Source organism: Siniperca chuatsi, linkage group LG18 (assembly GCF_020085105.1).
Source record: "Siniperca chuatsi isolate FFG_IHB_CAS linkage group LG18, ASM2008510v1, whole genome shotgun sequence".
NCBI lineage: Eukaryota > Metazoa > Chordata > Actinopteri > Centrarchiformes > Sinipercidae > Siniperca > Siniperca chuatsi.
The window spans coordinates 24498220-24516207 of NC_058059.1; the positions used below are offsets into that span (position 1 = coordinate 24498220).

At 39.5% G+C, this 17988-nt stretch overlaps 1 protein-coding gene across 3 annotated transcripts in view; it reads left to right on the forward strand.

Annotated features, from left to right (window-relative positions):
* megf10 (multiple EGF-like-domains 10) overlaps positions 1-17988 on the forward strand; it is a 94461-nt gene that overhangs the window by 33473 nt on the left and 43000 nt on the right. For all 3 annotated transcript variants that reach the window (XM_044173376.1, XM_044173373.1, XM_044173374.1), the window contains exons 6-8: positions 5755-6001; positions 7425-7545; positions 8289-8425. In XM_044173376.1, the coding sequence (XP_044029311.1) occupies positions 5755-6001; positions 7425-7545; positions 8289-8425 (505 nt within the window). The remainder of the gene's footprint in view (positions 1-5754; positions 6002-7424; positions 7546-8288; positions 8426-17988) is intronic.

Consider the following 17988-nt stretch of genomic DNA (forward strand, 5'->3'; position numbering starts at 1 on the left):
TTTTATGTACTGTTAGGTATAGGCGTGAATTGGAGGTGGGGAGTTCGACTCCATGTCAACCGGAGCACTGAACTGTATTCTGTAAGGACAGACATGGTGCAAAGTGCCTGCCTCCTCCACCTTCACATCGGGACCTCCCGCTGGCCAACAGGTTTGACATCCTGAATACGCAGGACTTTCCTACACTGGAGGGGCACTCCCGTTTTCCAGCGGTCAAGTCTTCCTCCTCCTCTCGCCGCAAGTTATTGAAAGAGGCCGTGATCAGGAAAAGCTCTGGAGGTCTCATTCGTCCTGAGTTAGCAGAGAACACCTCTGCTAAGAAATACGCCGCCCCCTCACCGCAGCAGTCCCCGGCCACGTCTATCCCAGGGACAGCTGATGGAACTCTCCACGATCATTGACTCTGCCTCCTCTCATCCCCCCAACTACACTGATAGTTGAAGATTCCATAGTAAGGAATATCCGCTTTGTTAATGGATCCCTCTAGTGCTACTTTTAAAATTCCTGAGGTAATTTTGCATAGGTCCTTAATACAAAAAAGACACAGCTGACACAGCAATAATAATAACATAATAAAGATCCGGGCCAGAACCCTACCTCCACTCTCAACCTCAAATCCGAACCAGCACAGACTTTTTAAGGTGGCTCTTCTCAATGTAAGATCCCTCTCTAACAAAATGTTTATTTTAAATGATTTTATCTCTTCTACTGAATTAGATTTTATGTTCTTAACAGAATCCTGGTCAGTTAGTTAACCCAGCCTCTCCTTGTGCCCCTGCTGATTGTGAAAAGTTTCTTTTGCACTTTGCTGGTAAGGTGGAGTTAATAAGATCTGATATCAACTCCCAATCTTGCCTTTTTAGATGTGGATCACCCGCTCAGGAATTCTTTGAGCAATTTTTCTGCTGTTACTCTGCCTGAACTCGCAGACATCATGTCTCTTATGAGAGTATCCTCCAGCCCTCTGGACAAAATCCCAGCTAGGTTTTTATTGGAAGTTATGGATTGTATTGTGCCCCTTTTGCTAATTATTTTTAACAGCTCGCTGTCTACTGGCTGCATCCCAGATTACTTTAAAACTGCTTGTGTCCAGCCAGTCCTAAAAAAACCTGGGCTTGATTCCACCCTCCTGGATAACTATCGCCCAATCTCCAAATTGCCTTTTATTTCGAAGATTCTCAAAAAACTTGTATCTGAGCAGCTTCTTGCTGCTGTGGAAAACAATAATACCTTTGAAAAGTTCCAATCTGGCTTTCGTCAACACCACAGCACTGAGACAGCCCTCCTCAAAGTCACTAATGACCTTTTAATGAATGCAGACGCAGGCATGTGTTCAATTCTTGTGCTGCTGGACTTAAGTGCTGCCTTTGACACAATTGATCATGGCATTCTTTTAGATAGACTGAGGCACTTGGTGGGCATATCTGGCACTGCACTAGACCGGTTCTCATCTTATCTGTCCAATTGGAAATTCTGTGTCAGCATTAATAACTTCATGCCATCATTTTCCCATATCAAGTACGGTGTCCCTCAAGGTTCGATTCTGGGACCAATACTATTCTCCTTATACATGCATCCCTTGGGTGATGTCATCCGCAGACATGGGATTTCTTTTCATTGTTATGCGGATGACACTCTGTTGTACCTCCCTGTCAAGCCCACTGACCTTAGTACGCTGAGTTCTCTGCCTGTCTGACATAAAAAACTGGATGTTGATAAATTTTCTTCAGCTCAACTCAAATAAAACTGAAATCCTTGTTATTGGGCCCCAACACATCACTAAACAAATACTGTCATTTACTGGTAACCTGTCACAACATATCAAGCCTGTTTCAAGAAATCTTGGTGTCCTGAGCTTGTCCAATCATGTTTTTATCACCTCAGAAATATTGCAAAAATCTGATCTATTTGAAATCTTAGTGATGCAGAAACTGTTGTACATGCTTTTATCTCCTCACGCCTCAATTATTGTAACAGCCTGTTCACTTGTCTTAATCAAAAACTTTGATACGACTGCAGACTGTAAAGAACTCTGCTGCTAGGCTGTTAACGAGGACCAAGAAGTACGACGACATCACACCTGTTTTAGCCTCTTTACATTGGCTCCCTGTTTGATTTTAAGATCTTGTTGATTACTTTTAAGGCTCTTCATGGCCTGGCGCCAGACTATATTTTAAACCTTGTAATCCCTTATGAACCGTCACGTAGATTGAGATCTTCGGGCATGGGTCTTCTGTCTGTTCCTGAGTCCAGGATGAAAACTAAGGGGGACAAAGCTTTTGCTGTCAGGGCCCCGAGGCTCTGGAACAACTTGCCCAAAAAATTAGGTTGTCTGAATCAGTGTCTTCGTTTAAGTCTCTTCTCAAAACACATTTTTGTCGGAAAGCATATCCTGATTTTACCTGAACTGGCTGTTTATTTTATTGCTTTTGTGTATTTTGTGTATTTTATTTCTTTATATGTCATAATTCACTGTGGTATTTTATTTATCTTGTTGTGAAGCACTTTGTACTTTGTTTTAATAAGTGCTCTATAAATAAAGTTTTATTATTATTTATTATTATTGCCATGCCAAGGAAAGAGCGCATTGCTACCTTTGTGGTGGGAGGAGGCACCCAAATAGTTCACTCTGGGTTGGCAGTACTGCATTTTAGCAAGTGATGCCCTGTGACCTCTCTCAGCCAGGCACTTTAAGAGGAGTATTGAGTCTCTTTTGCAAGCTTCTTCTGTGAGGGACACCACCAAAAGGTCATCAGCATATTGTAGCAATGTACTACCACCAGGGAGCAAAAGGTCACCTAAGTCAGTCTTTACAGCAGCAGCATATATACAGGGGAACTGAATGTTAATTGCTGATCCTCAAAGGTGAAAGCAAATAAATATTGGCTTTCATGGTGCAGTGGGAATCAAAAGCTCGATACAAATCCACAAAATTTAGAATTTTGGGGCAAAGATCTCATTGCACTTTTCCTATAGAGCAGGTCTAAACTATACTCTGTACTCATTATAATATTATTTACAGAGACCCAACAAATCCCACCATGAGCAAGCACTTGGCGACAGTGGCAAGAAAAAAACTTCCTTTTAACAGGCAGAAACCTTGGACAGAACCAGACTCAATGGTGGGTGCCGTGTTTTGAGAGAGAGAGAGAGAGAGAGAGAGAGAGAGTGGGGGTGGGAGAGGGGAAAGCACAATGCAAATACCACCTAGAATTTAAAAATAGTAATAATGTAATGGTAGTGGTAATATTAATATTAATAAATTAATAATAATAGGAATGACAATAATAGTAACAGAGCCAATAACAACAAGCTCCAAATATACCATCAGAAATAGAGTAACTCACAGCAATCAAATTACACAAAGCATCTCTACTAAAGCCTCATTTAAGAAGTCAAAAACAAAATTATAGCTTAGTAGAATAGGTTTTGCTATCGGCCCAATACAATCTTTGATACACGCCCTATCAATGGAGCTCCAAAAACAAGTATGCAAATTTTACACATTTACCAACTGTAGAAAGAATAACTATACTGCCAACCAACATTGTAGCTCAGGTGAATTAGACAATATTACTTTTGCTAGCAACACAGAAGTAATACTGATTTCTGCTTGACATCACTAAGTATTGGTATGATTTCTGTACGGGTCAGGCCTGGTGTGACATAAGCTGCCTAGTTGGAGCAGTTATCCGCAACATTTTAGACCATTTGCTTTACATATGTACCTCTATGTGTAAAAATCATTCCTGACCCTAGTCTTTTTTCCAATGTCCAGTTGTTCCACATCTATGACACTTATCTCTTCTCCTGTCCCTGAGTGTGTGTGCGTGTGTTTTCTGTTGACCCGTCTTCTCTGAGGGGTTTTAACTCACGTCCAAAGCACACTGCTGGTGTGAGACTTCAAGTCTATGTTTGGCCTCTGAAAATGTCTTTGTCTGCAAAGTGAAATCATTGATTTCAAGGAAAGTGGCTATACTGGGCAATAAGCAGTTCATTAGGGTTTGTACTGACAGTGGTTCACATTGCCCTTTTTTTTTTTTTTTGCCTGCATTTGACTCCCACATCTTTTGATAAAGTGTGTTACAGATTCTTCTGGTCTTTGGAAACACTCATTGACAACACTAAAATCAGCTGTCTGCTTATTATCAGTAGCATGACGTCTTATTTTCATCATCTCTGCAGCCTGCATCATGGGCATATGACATGCGATTTACAGCATGAACATTAAAGCATCCATATTCAATAAATACTGCTGCAGCTTTAAAAGACAAGGATAAGTTTGGATGAGACTGTGAACCACCTCAGAATTTTACACCACAAAGGCTTGATGTTCTTCTGGCCACAATAGTTTATCTTTATCAGCTCTATTTTGGAATGTTTAATCAATAGGGCATTTTTGTTTAGGCACATATTGGTATAGATTTCTCAATTTCTGAACACAAAGCTTCATCATGCTTTTGACTTTTACTATTACTAGTGTGAAATTGCACTTGGAGGAAAGGGTCAATTAAATGTACTCTGAGTAAACGCTACTGTGTTACAATTTTTAAAACCTTGAGTCTCAGTAATAACTCCTTTTCAATAGATGAACATTTGCAGCCAGTGCATACAACTGATTATGATCTATACAACCGCCTTTCTCAATAAAACCTTACTACACTTAAACAGAAAACAGTACAAAACTCAGATAATTACACAAAAATAAGCAACAATAAGTAAAACAAGCACATATGAAGGAAAGAGAACACACCACTAAGCAGTGATTGTTTACTTTGCACAGAATACCTGATTTAATTAATAGATTGTTTACTTTCTGTCTCTTCCCTTGTACTTCCCTTACTCTCTGCTGTATGTGTTTAGGAGCATTTGGACTTTTAAATTCTTTCTCCTTATAACTGTTGGACTCCAATATAGAAGCCTTTTTTTACTTATAAATCAGAAGTGATGAAAACATGAAACAGATGCAATTGAGGCACTCTCCTATGTGCCTGAAAATGGTTAGATTAAAAGCAGCATCAATGACAAAAGACAACACATTGACAATCACAAATGTAACACAGCTCATATATTCAATGTAACTCGAGGCTCTGTGAGTTGTACATTTAGAATTTGGGATGTGGATCTTGTATTATGGCTATGGGTTCTTCACCCGTTCATCTTAGCACACTTTCATTTTCCCCCCTTTCTCTCTATTAGATTGAGTTCTGTGCTTCCGCACGGAAGTGTGTAAGGATATTCCCCATGAGCTCAAACTGGTGCCTAAATAGTAAGCTAAATAATTACAAGCTATCTACAAAACTGGTATGGACCAGTGATTACCTGGATGATACAGAACAGACAACAATGTGACTCATCCCAACCCTGAATCTTGACAACAGATTGACCTGAGAATATTACATTACATGTCATCAGGTTTGGTGTAAAAGGGCTCCAAAATGCAGGCTGAACATGGGATCCTTAGTGAAAAGAGGCTGTTAGAAGGCTGAATACTCTAAACTGGTATACCAGCAGTTAGATCTTTATGTAATGTCTTTATCTGGTGGTAGTAGTGGTAGACTGACACAGTGAAAGATGAGAATAACATGCTCGCTCTGCAGTGTCTGCCCTCAGAATGGCTCATATTAAGTATGGCCTGCCCTCTTGAAGCTTGGCAGCCAATCAGAAATGTCAAATGACAACCTGTGACCTGTGCCGTGATACATGTCAAAAAAGAAACTAAATCTCGATTCTTTTCCTTCATCTTCTCCTTAGCTTGTGACAGTAACCATTGGGGTCCTCACTGCAGTAACAGATGTCAGTGCCAGAACGGAGCACTGTGTAACCCCATCACGGGAGCCTGTATCTGCACTCCTGGATACAGAGGTTGGCGCTGTGAGGCCCAGTGTGAAGTGGGCACCTATGGTAACGGTTGCCAACAGACATGCCAATGCCAGAATGGAGCCACCTGTCACCATTTGACCGGAGAATGCAAGTGCTCACCAGGATACACTGGAGCTTTGTAAGTTGGAGTAGAAATTTCTTTCCAAAGCCAGAATGAGTATGAGCTCATCTGTTTTCATGGGTCGACTCAGAACCAAGTTACTAAAGAAACCAGGTCAGATTGGAACAGGGAGGCTCAATGACTCATGTGATCAGGTTGTGTTTAAGACCTTAAATGACATCTGGTGTATCTATCTTGATTTTCACTGCCCATATGTATGTAAAGCATAACGTCAGTAATCATTACTTCTCTTAATACTGGTCCTGTGCTACTTCAGTCCACTGTAAGAAATGGGTGTCACAAAATGTTATCCTTGGCCGTATTTGCAATTGTCATTGTACCTCTAATATGCAGATAAAATCCAGATGTGATTTAATTCACTTCCATTTACAGAAAACTTTGCCTCCCCATTAGCCAGATCACCAATATGATTGCAGTCTGTCTTGCTAGACAATCCAGCTCCTAGTGTTTAAGTAAAGTAAGTAATGCTAGTAAATCCAGGTTGGCCTTACTCCATTCCAGATGATGGTGGTAACGTCCCAAAAAAGTCCATAAGAATGACTTGTTTAGTGGTTTGGTAGTAGGCATATTTGGGATGAGGCAGGCCTGTGCAGAATCAAGCACAGATTTCTGTCCGACTTGCTGCGATGTAATGCTGATGTGATGACATCAGCAACAATAACCTCATGAGATCAAGCATGGCTACAGGATTCAGAGCAAGGTGCTGCAGTTCCCCTCCACTGATTGCAAGTACCCAGTGCATGATAGAAAACACCTAGCTGTCCCCAGATCTAAGAGCTCATTGTGACCAGCAACACGGTTTTATTTTGTTGGTTGTTTTTTGTACTAGAATAAATGTTGTATAGTTGTTGAGAACTTTTATCAACACACAGAGGCTAAATCAATTAATAACATTTTATTCAGTCAGGATCTGAGAGCTGTTTATGTGACAAGCTACTGGAAACTGTCCGACTTCACCGTTTGTCATTTTTTTAACCACCACTGCCATTGGTGCTGAAACAATTAGTTGATTAAAAAATCATTTATCAACCAAAAATCTTAACCATTGGCTGGTTCCAGCTTAAATATTTTTCTTTGTTTTATATCATTTTAAATTAAATCTCTTACGGTTTTGGACTGTTGGTCAGACAAACACAATTTGATGATGTAACCTTGGACTTTTCAAAATTATTGAACATTGTATACATTAAATGATTAATCAGTAAATAAATGAATTGATAATGAAATAATAATTAATTGCAGTCTTAATTATCATGTAACAATATTATAATTTGTAACCGAAAATAAGAGTGACATGATGATCACTTAAGGATTACACTTCTCAAGCAAGTTTTACGATTGTTGTATAAAGTAAACTTTCATATGTGACCTTCAAAAGTTGACAACTATTAACTGGATGCTGTTTTCTTTTTCTTCATAGCTGTCAAGACCTGTGTCCTCCAGGTAAACATGGGCAGCAGTGTGAGGAGAGATGTCCATGTCAGAATGGAGGAGCGTGTCACCATGTGACTGGAGAGTGCTCCTGTCCTGCAGGATGGATGGTATGCACCTCCAACTGTTTGTTTGAACTCTTTAGAAGAATGACTTATTGTCATCCATACTCCCAATGATCATTTTAAGATTGTGCAGTTGCACAATGCATACAGGAGATTAAATAAGCAAAATCATCTAAAATGAATAAACAGATGTTTATAAATACTGCAAGAGAAGTCAGAAGCACTAAGGGCCTAACAGAATTTAACAGCAGACTGGACATGAAAGAAGCATCTTTAAGATGGTGAACAAGACCTGGGAAAAGAGGCAGACAACTTAATCCACAAAGTTCTGACAGTATCCTCACATAATAGTATCCTCTGATAACATGTCAGTATGAGCTGAACCAGAGGAGAGAAAGTCATGATATGAGTAAAGGAATGAGCAGCTCCTTTAACATATTTGATAAAGTTAAAAAGCTCACAGAAATTCAACAATTCTCTAGCTAGACCGTAAGAAGGCAACAGACATGCATGTCAAGGTCTCCTAAAATCAGTATCATAATGTGCTAGGAGCTCTGTGAGTTCTTGCCAAGAAGCAGAGTTTGATTTTTCAGTTATAGACTAGAATACAGAATAGAGGAGCTGTATCCACGATTAGGAAAATTAGTTCATCTTTTTTCTTGCCAGTCACACACATCAGCAGGCCTAGACAACATAAAGTCATGTATACAAAGATCTGAGGTGTAAAAGCTGCTCACATGATCGTTTAGATACTGTATGTATCTTCCTGTTGTTGTTGCTGTGTGCAGGGTACAGTGTGTGGCCAACCATGTCCAGAGGGGAGATTTGGACAAAACTGTTCCCAGGAATGTCAGTGTCACAACAACGGCCTCTGTATGTCGTCCACTGGACAGTGTCTCTGCAGTCCTGGATACACAGGAGAACGGCAAGCGCACCTTTTACAATATACCATACAGTATACAGCAGTATGTATTGATAAAACCTGCTTTCAAGGCACTGAATCCCAAAGATGCTCAGTTTCCTGGAACAGCATCACTCATTAGAATTATCAGTATTTTACACATATATTTCCAACTTCAAGTTCATAGATCTAATAACATTTGCTTTTGAAAAGCTTCCGGCACATCTAAATGGCTAAAAATATTGGTAAAGAATTTTTACAGACCAGGCAAAAAGTGTATCATTCCCAGCCACGAAAGCCATTAGCAGGACATCCAGATGGATCATCCTGTGTGAGTATAAGCTGAACCATCAATTTAATCAAAACGTGCATGATTTGGCATATGACCATTAAGCTTAATATTTTAGGCAATGTCAGCTAATGTTAGCTAAGTCTGTTAGCTTAGCTGCTCCATTCACATTACAATACTCTGGTGTAATAGCATTAGGCCTACTACTAATGCTAGCACCACTAGCTCCTAGGACAAACAGTGACTCTACAGTTAAGTTTCATGGGTAAAGCGTTCACTACGTTAATAAAATTTGCAATAGCGACTGACATATTGAAATTAGCTTAGCAATGTAACTTTAGTGCTGCTTAGCTTAATCATCCGAACAACAATAACCCATAAAATTACAGTTCTGCATATTTAAACACAATAAACAACAACTACCGACAGTCATAGTCCTTAAAACCTTAACTAATGTGTTGTCACCGGTTAGAAAAATAACCACGTCAATCCCTAAGGAGCTATGTTAGCATTAGTGACTGTTGAGTCCAGTTACCTAATGTTATAGTTCCCTTAAACAATGTACCGTTATAACAAAGATGCATATCAGAGGGGATTTAGAAGTGGGCCAGGGTCCGACATAACCGAGGGCCAGTACAAGTTTAAGCAGGGCGAGTTGATTGACCAGTTACTGGTCCGTCCAGGTAAATTAAAGTTCAGAACTACTGTAAATCTGCTCATTATAGTGTTTAGATCCAAACCATGACTGTTATTGTGGGTGTCATCTTAATATAGCAGTCTAACACTAGCCCTTTTATGAGACACTTTGTTGAGGTACTTGTGGCTGGCTAGCCATGTAGCCAGCTGCGTTGAGCTCAACAGCTACGGTACTCACGTTAATATAAAAATCTGAAAATACTAACGTGATCATACAGTCGTCCTTTCTTCCTGTAGCCATTGTTGCTGTGTGGCGCTCAGCTATGAGATGTGTTTTCAGCAAGAAAACACTTCGACTAATGTTAGGTCAACACTACTCGCTAGCTAACGTCAACTTTTACTGTAGCTGTCTGTCTAATGTTGAGCGCTGTGGGTTTTAATAGCATCCCTACAACATATTATGCTGTACTGTTTGATTTGATTTAAATGTAAAATTTACCTAATGTCTTATAGTGTAAGGATGATTGAAATGTCTTTTTACGGTAAGTGTTGCAATATAGGGCCCCTATAATTATTAAATGATGGGGGGAAAAGGGATACCTAAATCTAGCTAGCCATATCCTAAGATTACCATAGATAACGTTACATGACACGCCACCGCACAAAGTAACCTAAATTTATAGCTAATGTATATGTTATGCAACTGGCAACCACTGAAATGGAATAGAAGGGAAGAGGGGGAGTGCGTCATCTGGATGTTATCAATGTTATCAATTGCACCTTTAAGCTTATAGTTCATATGCCAAATCATGCACATTTTGATTAGAATGATGGCTCAGCTTATATGCACTGCAGAGGATTATACTATAACATCAGCTTCAGTCACGTCTGATGATCTGGTCTGGAACAATAAACAACCTTTATGATAGTTAGCAAAACTTGCTATAATAACCATTTCCTGTATTTTAAGCTACAACCCGCTCTATTTAGCTGCAAGATGATATTATACTAGGTGGATAGCAGAAGCCAGTAGTGTAGGCTGGTAAGATTGGAGGTGGTCAGGAGCTGTGTCTGCGTCTGATTTCCACCAGCACTTAAACGGCAATTTAAAATATAGAAAAATGACGTTGCCGGGCAGCAAGTAAAAAAGTTGATGGTGAACTATACCATAGGTTCCTAAAGTTAGGAAAGTAGGGTAAAGTGGGGTGCCCTGAGGATGGGCTAAGGCTGTCACAAGATTTGTATTTCTCTGTGCCATAGAGCTCCGTTGTTGTCAAAAAAAACTATTAAAAACACTCACTGAACCACACTGTTGAACTGGGTGACATGTTCCTTCATTACCATGAACACACACACTAGTTTATTTTGACTCGATCCCATATACATATTAAAATAAGATAAGATAAATTGTATTAATCCCACTCTACAAATAAGACGTGTCAAAGCAGCAAAAGGAAGTACAAAAGCATATGCATAGTATAGATAAGTAAATTTGAAAAACTAGATTACAGTATATACATTTTGAGCATCCACTGTAAATAAAATATGAGGCTTTGAAAAACAATTTTAAAAGGGTACCAAATACTGTATACACCATGCATAACTACAGTGAACAAAATATCACAAATAATTTATGGAATGATAAAGTTGCAATAAATAATTACATACAAAAATTGCATTTTAAAGGAATGGGGTAGTGGGTATAGTGGTTTATGGCGTGTAGCTTCCTTGTTGTCTTCACTGGATCTGATTATGACATGCTATTGAAACAAGAGAGAGTGAAACAAACAACAAAATCCAATCAAATCATTTGCATCTGCTTAACTCTTCCACATCCTCCAGAGAGAAGAGAGAAAACACAATCATGAAGCCCAGTCAGGGTTTTCACAGACAAATCTCAGTAGAGTGCCACGCAGGGCTTTAGGCCCATATAATTAGCAATATCAGAGAGCACACACCATATACTTAAGCAGACCAGTGACGAGACGGGAATAGCCCTTCCAAGTGCAGTTTTATGAGTCAATGAGGGTTTGAGGGAAACCAAACGTCACTATATAGCACTGCTTGGAACTGGGCCGACCATGCCACACCCAAACCCACTGGAATCCATTGGGGGGCGGGGGAGTGGGGGGTGTTTGAATTGCCCTGCTTATTGGCAGTGCTTTGCAAGAATGTGGATGATATATTAAACAGGCTTTAATGAATGTAACTATGTTGTCAGCTGGAGTGGATGTACTGTAGAGATGTGTCTGTAGTGTTAAAATATCAGAAAAACAACATTAACTGTCAAGTGAAGGTTCTGTAAAATCGTTTAAGTACTAAAAAAGTACTTCTTGCCAGCTCTAAATGATGGCATAGGAGCCAGGCCTTTCATTTTCAAACCCAGTGTGATTTGGAGGTTGGACTGGACTATATGTTTGTACTGTAATCATGGAAGAGATAACGAGGACCTGCGTTCATTTTCAAACTGTTTGTTTGCAAGTAATTTTTTTTACTTAGTTGTTTGCCATATTAGCTGAAGCTCTGTGTTCCAGCAAAGACTGTGATTCAGAATGAACCATGGAACCACCACAGAGTCTTTTCACTACAGTCAGCAGTGTGTAGTGGATGAAACAAGTGTAAACTGTTTAAATCCATGACACTTTTACTACACTTTACATTTACTACCACATGGTCTTGTTGCCGAGACATAACCATAGATACCTTAATTATGTTTTTAGGGACGACAAGTGAATAACAGTAATTGTGAATAGACAGATTAATAAACTAAGGAGAAAAGATGTTTGGAGGAGTGCACAATCAGGATGTGTTCTTGGGAACAACAAAACTTTCAAAATGGACCTTAAGAATAAATTAAATAAATTCATTTATACTCTTTAAATAAAAGCAAAGATTAATTATCTATCACACTGTGCAAGTCGGGTAACAGGGAATACGAGGAATAGGACCCAATCGCAGACAACTGAGGCAGAGCAGATGCAGTTCAATGATTTATTAATAAAGTCAGAGAACAAAGCCCTACGGAGATGATGAAACAGGCAGAGGTCAAAACCTTAGGATCAATCTAAACAAAGGCAAACAAATCCGTTAGGGAGCAGGCAGAAAATCCATAAAACAGGAACCAAGGGAGTGAGTCCAAAACACAAGAAACAATCATGGGGAAAACAGTTTGAACGCAAGACACATGAACCAAGACGAACTGACAAGGAACAAAGGAATCACAGAGACTAAGTACACAAGTGAGGGAAGATAATAAGACACAGGTAAAACTAATCAGGGCGGGGCAAACAATCAAAACTGGCAGGAAAAACACAAAGACAGGAAGTGAAACTGCACAACATATGAGGAGAGGTGAGTATACAAAGTAAAACAGAAAGCAGACAGAAAAACAAGAAACAAAGGAAAACAAACTAGGGAGCAGAACAGGTCATGACATTATCAGTGTCCGAAAAATAGAATACTATAACTTATAACTATACTTTCCTGCTTACAGCACATAATAGAGTGACTATCAGTCAATCAGTGAATTGATTTAAACACTGCAAGTACATTTTTTTATTGCTGAAGCTTAGACAAATATATAATTGTATGTTGTGTATAACAGACAGTGACACAACATATATACATACATCCATACATACATGTATTCAGGCATACATATATGGGGGTTGTAAATGGTCACAGAGGACGAGACGCACGTACATACGCTCATGTGGTTATTTACAAAAAACACACACGTGCGCACTGTGTGACTCCTAAGACACAGAAGCTGGTTTTGCTAGATGCTAAAGTTGGTGGTTGCTATGCAACATGTAAACAACAATGTGTGTGTTGATATACTGCTTCACAAAGTATTAGTAGTAGTAATTACATTTTTATAAATGATGTGGCCACAAAATGGTCGAAATACACAGGCGTATACATGATGAGCCTTTAATTAGAAAAAAACTTTAAATTAGAAATAATTATAAAATACATGTATATTTTTGTAGGAATATGCTAACAGATGGAAGAAAATAAAGAAGGAAGAGCAAAAGGATGTTAAAATGGTTTGAAATGGACAGTGAGGCAGGTAAAGCTGGGAAATAAATCTATAAGGAGTATTACCAAAGACTACAACATCAGTTACATAACTCTCACACGATACTGTCAAAAGATGACATCAGCAGAAATCGAAGGTCAGATGGCAATGCCAACATCAGTGGTAGGCTATGTCAAGCCAAGGCAGATTTTCCCAGCTGACCTGGAGATTCAACTGGTTCAGTATATAACCAAGTCAGCAGACATCTACTTTGGTTTGTCTTCCATCAGTTTGCTGTGGCATGCCAATTCAAAATTCCGCCAAAATTCAAAAAGAACAAGCCACCTCTGAGTGGTTCACAGGCTTTTTGAAGACGCATCTAATGCTGGCGCTGAGAAAGCCAGAGTCCACTAGCCTCAGGGCAAGTAGTTTCAACAGGGTGAATGTCAATGCCTTCTTTGACAATGTAGCAGAAGTGCTACAGAGGCATCAGTTTGGACCAGCAGATATTTTGAACGTAGACTGGAGTGACTTCTGTTCACAGACCGGACTGAGTAGTTGCCAGACGTGGCTTCAAGCAAGTTGGGTCACTTACCTCTGCAGAAAGGGGGACCCTGGTCACAATTGCCTGTGCTGGCGCCTACACAGGGAACAGTATCCCTCCCTATATTATTCCCCCGTGTCAACCATTTTCTTATCAATGGACCACCAGGGAGCAATGGTGGAGCCAATCCTTCTGGATGGATGAAAGAGTCACACAGTGGACTTTTTGAATCCTTTTGATGAGCACACAAACGCTCAAAGGACAAGCCACGTTTACTCCTGTTGGATAATCATGAGTCTCATCTTTCTGTCAATGGTCTCAAATATACCAAAGAAATAGTTAGGCATAGTTAAGCTTTCCTTTCCAGTCCACTGCTCCCATTGACTTCAAGCCTTACACAGGACTGTATATGGGCCACTTAAGAGCCACATCAATACAGCATGTGATGCCTGGATGAGAACAAACCCTGGGAAAACCACCAGCTCAAACCCAGTCTCACCAGGCCCCAGCTCAAACCCAGCATCACCAGGACCCAACAGAGGACTACCAAGCCCAGAAGATATCCGGCCCTATCTCAAAGGTGCCCCACGAAAAACAACTCATCAGTGAAGAAAACGTAAAAGTGCCATTCTCACTGATACACCAGAGAAAGAGGCCTTAGAAGAGGAACAAGCAAAAGGTTGCAGAAGGATTTCTTAGAAGCAAGGGGGATTTCCAGCATCTTCAAAGAGGAAGCGGGTAGCTGAAAAAAGAAAATACTCAGATGAATCATCAGATGATGAAGAGTGTTTCTGCCTTGTTTGTGTGGAGTCATTTTCAAACAGCCGCCCAAAAGAGAAATGGGTAAAGTGTATCAGATGCAACAAATGGGCATGAGGCTTGTACTCCAGGGTTCGCAGTTTATTTGTGTCAGAATTGTGACTCTGCAGAGTCAATGTCAGTGATAAAATTAATACTCTGAGCTAGTCAGTTTCATTTATTCATGTTGCATTTGAATTGGAACTGAAAAAAGTCATAGTTCAGAATGAATTATTTGTTTTTTGTAATTTCTTATTCATTGTTTTTCTAGGAAGAGTGCATTTTGGTATGCATAGACTTATCAATCTGTCTTGTGGCAGACTATAGACTATTTGTTTATTTGTTCATTTATTTACTTATATGGGTTGTCTGTTTTTCCATGCACTGATGAAGCCCTGGTATTCGAAACATCTATCCAAATAAATCAGACCTTTAACTGCAAAAATGAGTGTGGAAAGCCTCTACTAAAACGTTTCCTAAACATTTTCTTCTTTGTTGAAAAATATAATATAACAATTTACCCCGCATTGTGTGACGACTTACCCGCTGATGGGGCATCTTGTCACAAATGCACATTCTGTACCTAACCATTTATACTCTATATTAAAGTGAGAAGTAAAAATCCAAAGATTATACATTTGTGCACAAGGATTTATTATTTAATTTAATATGGAAAATGAGTGACTGTGATGTACTGAGACCAAGAAATTGAAGTGAAAGCAAGATGTGATGTGCAAGTGTGACAAGATGCCCCGCTCTTCTGTAGCAGCCTGATGTTGTTTTCAGGTGACTTAATGAAGGTAAACACAGTCAACAGCTGTGTGCAACGGCACTGTGCTCTCAGAGGCTGTGGATTTATCAACATATCAATCCTGCAGCCTTCAGATTCTGCAGGGATTTCATGAACTGAAGGAGAAGCTTTTCATACAGTATAAAGCAGCTGTGGACAGCAGATACTGTAAGAATCACTCATATTCATTCATAGATCAATGCAGACTGATTTACTGACTTTCCTGCTTTAACCACATTAAACGATATTTTATGTGCCGATTTTTTATTTATATTTTAAACATTAATCTGTTGTTGCAGCACGTCTGCAGCAAGTATTCAGTTTGATAAACTAGCCTACTGTATCAGGGTGTGAGACTACACGACTTCAGCATACATTGCCATTCTTATAAATATGAGGCTGTACTTTCGGATCACAATGAATTCATATGGACTGAACTAAACCTTCATAATATTGAACTATTCAATAAGAAAACGTTGTTGCAATAAAAAATCTGAAAAAATGACTTTGATTGTCATGACCCGCTCATAAAAACCAAATGCCTGGCCAATTACTTTCTTCTGGCGCTGACTGTTAAGAGGCACATGTACAGTCACAGGATGTGCACACAGAAACACAGACACCCACGTGTAAGTTGTTAGTACAACTCAGCCGGCACAAGCATATGTACATGCGTCTCGTCCTCCGTGACCCTTTGTACCCCCCCATATACATACATACATACATACATACATACATGTGTAGCAGTGTGTAACATTTAGGAGGGTCTTTTGGTAGAAATGGAATATAAGATTCCTAATTATGTTTTCATTAGTGTATAATCACCTGAAAATAAGAATCGTTGAAGGTAGGGAGCTCCCATCTTGTGTTGGTTTCTTTTCTGTGCACGCTTTGCACACAAGCTGTGTCAGCTCTTGCTGCGTCGATCAACAACAACCCACTTTTTCCTTTCAAATTATGTGTAATATGACCAAATTTCTTGAAAATTTCACCCTATTAATGAACAATAATTACATGTTTTAACCGGTGCAAATAAAAATAAAAATAAATATCAATAAGTATCAATACTTAGACTATTTAACCCACACAGACTCACTTTAAGATAACATTTCCTAAAATACAATAGATTAAGAAACAGGCATACCTTTTGGAATAGGAAAAAAAGACATTGGGCAACAACAGTTTACACTGGCTCCTCTCCACATTCTATCAAAGAAACACAAACAATACAGGTTCATAAAACATCACATTACTTATAGTGCGCTCATACCAGAAGCTTAATGAGTGCCGCTGGGTGCTCTGATCACTGGCTAGCTGCCAGCCCTCGCCAGGGGGCGGGAAACTCCGGGAAACCAGGGATGTTGTTTCAGCAAAAGCCAAGGTATGGCAATGTGACTTCAAGGACCTACTATGCTATTGAAAACTGTTTTAACAGACAAATAGCTCTCTCTCACATTCACAATGCCTAATGTTTGCATGTAATGTGCGACTTAAAAAGGACAGTGAAAACGCCTTTGATCCTATCTATTATCGCACATATTTCAGCACCATGGACAGAGAACAGAGGTGTAATTATCATTAGTCATTTGTTTAAACTTAACAGAAAATAAAGAAATGCAGTGAATTACACCTGCAATCACAAACATCATTTGTACAGGCTGTTGGGCAAAATGCTTCCATAACACGCTGTTGAAAATGATGGACCTATCAGAGGTCTATTTTCTTCTCATAGACAAATAGGCCTGAATGAGTGCATATTATGCCATAATAATAATACATGCATACAATGACCATACACTGCAATACTTCCAGTTTCAATAATTGCTACCTAAAGTCCAAGTTGCCTCTCACAAAGGTCACACAGTTTACAGTGTTGGGATTTACAATGGTTAAAGGGGGGCACCATAATTAATTAGGGCTATCAGAATTATCAAAGATAATCATAAATCATTTTAATGAATAAAGTCCTCAGCGGCACCACTCTTCTTAAAGAAGAGAAATGATAGCCAGTTAATTGATTATAAAATACACTAAACTCAATTCAAACACCATCACAGAGTCCACTTCCAAGAACTAGGGGGACGAACTATCAAATGCCTGGATAGCATTAAGCAGGCCTTCATTCTGAGCGAATTCAAGAGAGAATCAGTCGAAGATTTCAAAGAAGGTTCTTTTGTGCTGGCCACCCTCTCGCTGTCAGATGCTGGATTCCATTACAAACCCAGTAAGTAATTTTGACACTCGTCATGCTTTTGCTGGTACCTTTGAGCAAGAGGTGTTACCCAGAATGCCCATTTCTCTAGCAAATGTATTGGCATCGCTCATTGTGCCATTCCACTCATCTTCCAACAGCATTGCATCCAGTTGGGTCTTTGTACTTTGAATGAGCGTTGCGGCTTTTGGAATGGCCAGGCCCCATGTCTAAAGCTGCTCCAACAGTCCATATGTTGTTCCCAGAATTCTTTCAAGTGTGTGGAGGTGGAGTATGAAGGGGAATGATGAGACTTTA